The 2,674-nt window shown below is 51.4% G+C and overlaps 1 protein-coding gene across 1 annotated transcript in view; it reads left to right on the forward strand.

Annotated features, from left to right (window-relative positions):
* LOC111980490 (axin-1) overlaps nt 1-2,674 on the forward strand; it is a 29,547-nt gene that overhangs the window by 22,592 nt on the left and 4,281 nt on the right. The window contains exons 5-8 of the mRNA XM_070449151.1: nt 862-1,418; nt 1,545-1,703; nt 1,861-2,112; nt 2,548-2,589. Coding sequence (XP_070305252.1) covers nt 862-1,418; nt 1,545-1,703; nt 1,861-2,112; nt 2,548-2,589 — 1,010 coding nt within the window. The remainder of the gene's footprint in view (nt 1-861; nt 1,419-1,544; nt 1,704-1,860; nt 2,113-2,547; nt 2,590-2,674) is intronic.

Consider the following 2,674-nt stretch of genomic DNA (forward strand, 5'->3'; position numbering starts at 1 on the left):
ATGGTGGTTAAAAATACGTTCCATACGGTTAGTTGCTATGGCTGTACGTGCCATACGGTTAGTTGCTATGGCTGTACGTGCCATACGGTTAGTTGCTATGGCTGTACGTGCCATACGGTTAGTTGACTATGGCTGAACGTGCCATACAGTTAGTTACTATGGCTGAACGTGCCGTACAGTTAGTTACTATGGCTGAACGTGCCGTACAGTTAGTTACTATAGCTGAACGTGCTGTACAGTTAGTTACTATGGCTGAACGTGCCGTACAGTTAGTTACTATGGCTGAACGTGCCGTACAGTTAGTTACTATAGCTGTACGTGCCATACAGTTAGTTACTATGGCTGAACGTGCTGTACAGTTAGTTACTATGGCTGAACGTGCCTTTGTCTAGAAACTAGAACATAGCAGTGTTGTAGCTTGAAATATATAGAGCTATTTAATTGTAGTAAAAATCAAGGGTCTATTGAAAGCTAAGATTATGCTGGCAGGCGTGATGTAGAGTGAAATAGCTTTGCACCACAGAGGAAGAACATTCCCTCTGCAGCAGAGCCGTGATAATGCCACGGCACGTGTTAACACATGGTCTTGTGGAAGTGTGCCATCTGCTGGTGTGACTGATTGGAACAAATAGCCTTTTGCCTTTTGAAATGACTTTAGCAGTTGTTCTTTCGCAATGTGGTGAGTTGGGGCTCCATTTATTTTCTTGGGAAATGACCAGACACTGAAGCTCATACATGTGGGTAGGATATATTTGTATATTATATACTGATGTAATCTCTGATATGTCAACTTGTGGTATTGCTGTTGAGTTGGGTAGTAACCATTTTCAGTATATTTAATCATATTTTTCTTTCTGGAAGGAGGAAGAGGGTGAGGATGCAGACGTCTCCACATCCACCTCGTTCTCCAGTCACAGACTGCCCCCTGGTGCCCACCCACAGCACTACAACAACCCCCGCTACTCTGACATCGGCTACAACGGCCTGGCGCTGCGGCCTGACGCTCACGAGGAGAACCCCGAGAGCATCCTGGACGACCACGTCCAGCGAGTCATGAAGACCCCCGGCTGCCAGTCCCCGGGCACCGGCCGCCACTCCCCCAAGTCCCGCTCACCCGACAGCTTCCCTGCAGGTGGCAAGGTGCCCGGACCTGGCATGCCACTACCCACAGGCCCGGGCAAACAGCCAGCTCGGCTGGGGCCCAAAGGGGAGGCTGCCAGCCACCAATATCACCACAAACACGTGCACCACATCCACCACCCGGGCGGAGGGAAGCCCAAAGAGCAGGTGGAGGCTGACGCAGCGATGAGGGTCAATGGTAACTTCCACTTGGGGATGGAGCAGCACAACTATGGGTCCAAGTCTCGCAACTATGCTGACAGCATGGGCCCCAGCCCGATGGATCCTATGGGCTACAGGTACGCACAGAAGCACACAGCCTCTTCATGTCTCTTTGAATTATGTTTTTAGTTCTTCCATGTCTACGTTTTTTTTTAACACTTGCTGTTAACGTTGTTGTCCTTTTAATCATACCATTTCCGTAGTAGCAAAGGTAGCACGCTATCGAAGCGGCCATTTAAGAAGGCTGAGGAGGTGCGGACCTTTGAGGTGCCCGTGCCTCCAGAGGACGTGGAGAGGAACCAGAAGATCCTCCAGTGGATGATGGAGGGAGAGGCGGTCCGCAACAAGAAGAGCCCCTACGGGTGAGTTCCGGCTTTATGGGTGACCCCTAGCTGTCTTTCCCACGTAGGGAATCGGTAACGTACAACCACAGAGATGCAAGTCAATTGAATTAACTCGGATCTGTATTATGGTGGTATGTGTACATTTGGGTCAAACAATGACAAGGATGTCTCCCAGGAGCACCACAGGGTCCAAGAAAACCCAGTCGGGCCACGAGGTGTCGCGGCCCAGCTCRGTGGAGCGTCCRGGGGCAGTGCATCCTTGGGTCAGCGCCCAGCTGCGGAACAYTGTGCAGCCCTCACACCCCTTCATCCAGGACCCCACRATGCCCCCCAACCCGGCCCCSAARCCCCTCACCCAGCTGGAGGAGGCTAGGAGGAGACTGGAGGAGGAGAAGAAGAAGACGGGGACCTTACAGACCAAACAGAGGTGAGTCGGCGTTACCTGGGGAGGAAGGGAGAGGTCTCTGTCACAGCCTGGATCTTCATGTCATGTCTAGCCACCCGTTGTATTGTTGTAGTGATTGTGACAGCCATGTGACTGAATCACCAAACTCATCCTTTTGATAATACAGGCAAAAAAGGAATAACGTTATCGAAAAGTAATGTTTGTGCTGAAACAGCAAATGTTGAGGTGAACTGAGGCATGACAGAGTCTCAGACTTCTAAAGAATGAAATATTCTTCCCTTTTTCTTCTTCACTTTTCTCACTGATCAAACCCCATTTTGAGTAGCGTGATGCACTGACCAACCTTGTTTTACATTTTCATTGCACATCTGTGCATGATCACTGGTGTGTGTATCCTGGTTGGTGTGGCCCTGTGGCTGGTCCGTGTCTAACTCCCAGGGTTGTTGGGTCCTTCAGGTATGTGATGGAAGTGATCCAGCGGGGGCGCACTGCCGCCAGGCCCGCCCTGTTCCCACCGCTCAGCGTGGTGCCTGCCGCCAGGCCCGCCCTGTTCCCACCGCTCAGCGTGGTGCCTGCCGCCAGG

The sequence above is a fragment of the Salvelinus sp. IW2-2015 genome, linkage group LG20 (assembly GCF_002910315.2).
Source record: "Salvelinus sp. IW2-2015 linkage group LG20, ASM291031v2, whole genome shotgun sequence".
Lineage (NCBI taxonomy): Eukaryota > Metazoa > Chordata > Actinopteri > Salmoniformes > Salmonidae > Salvelinus > Salvelinus sp. IW2-2015.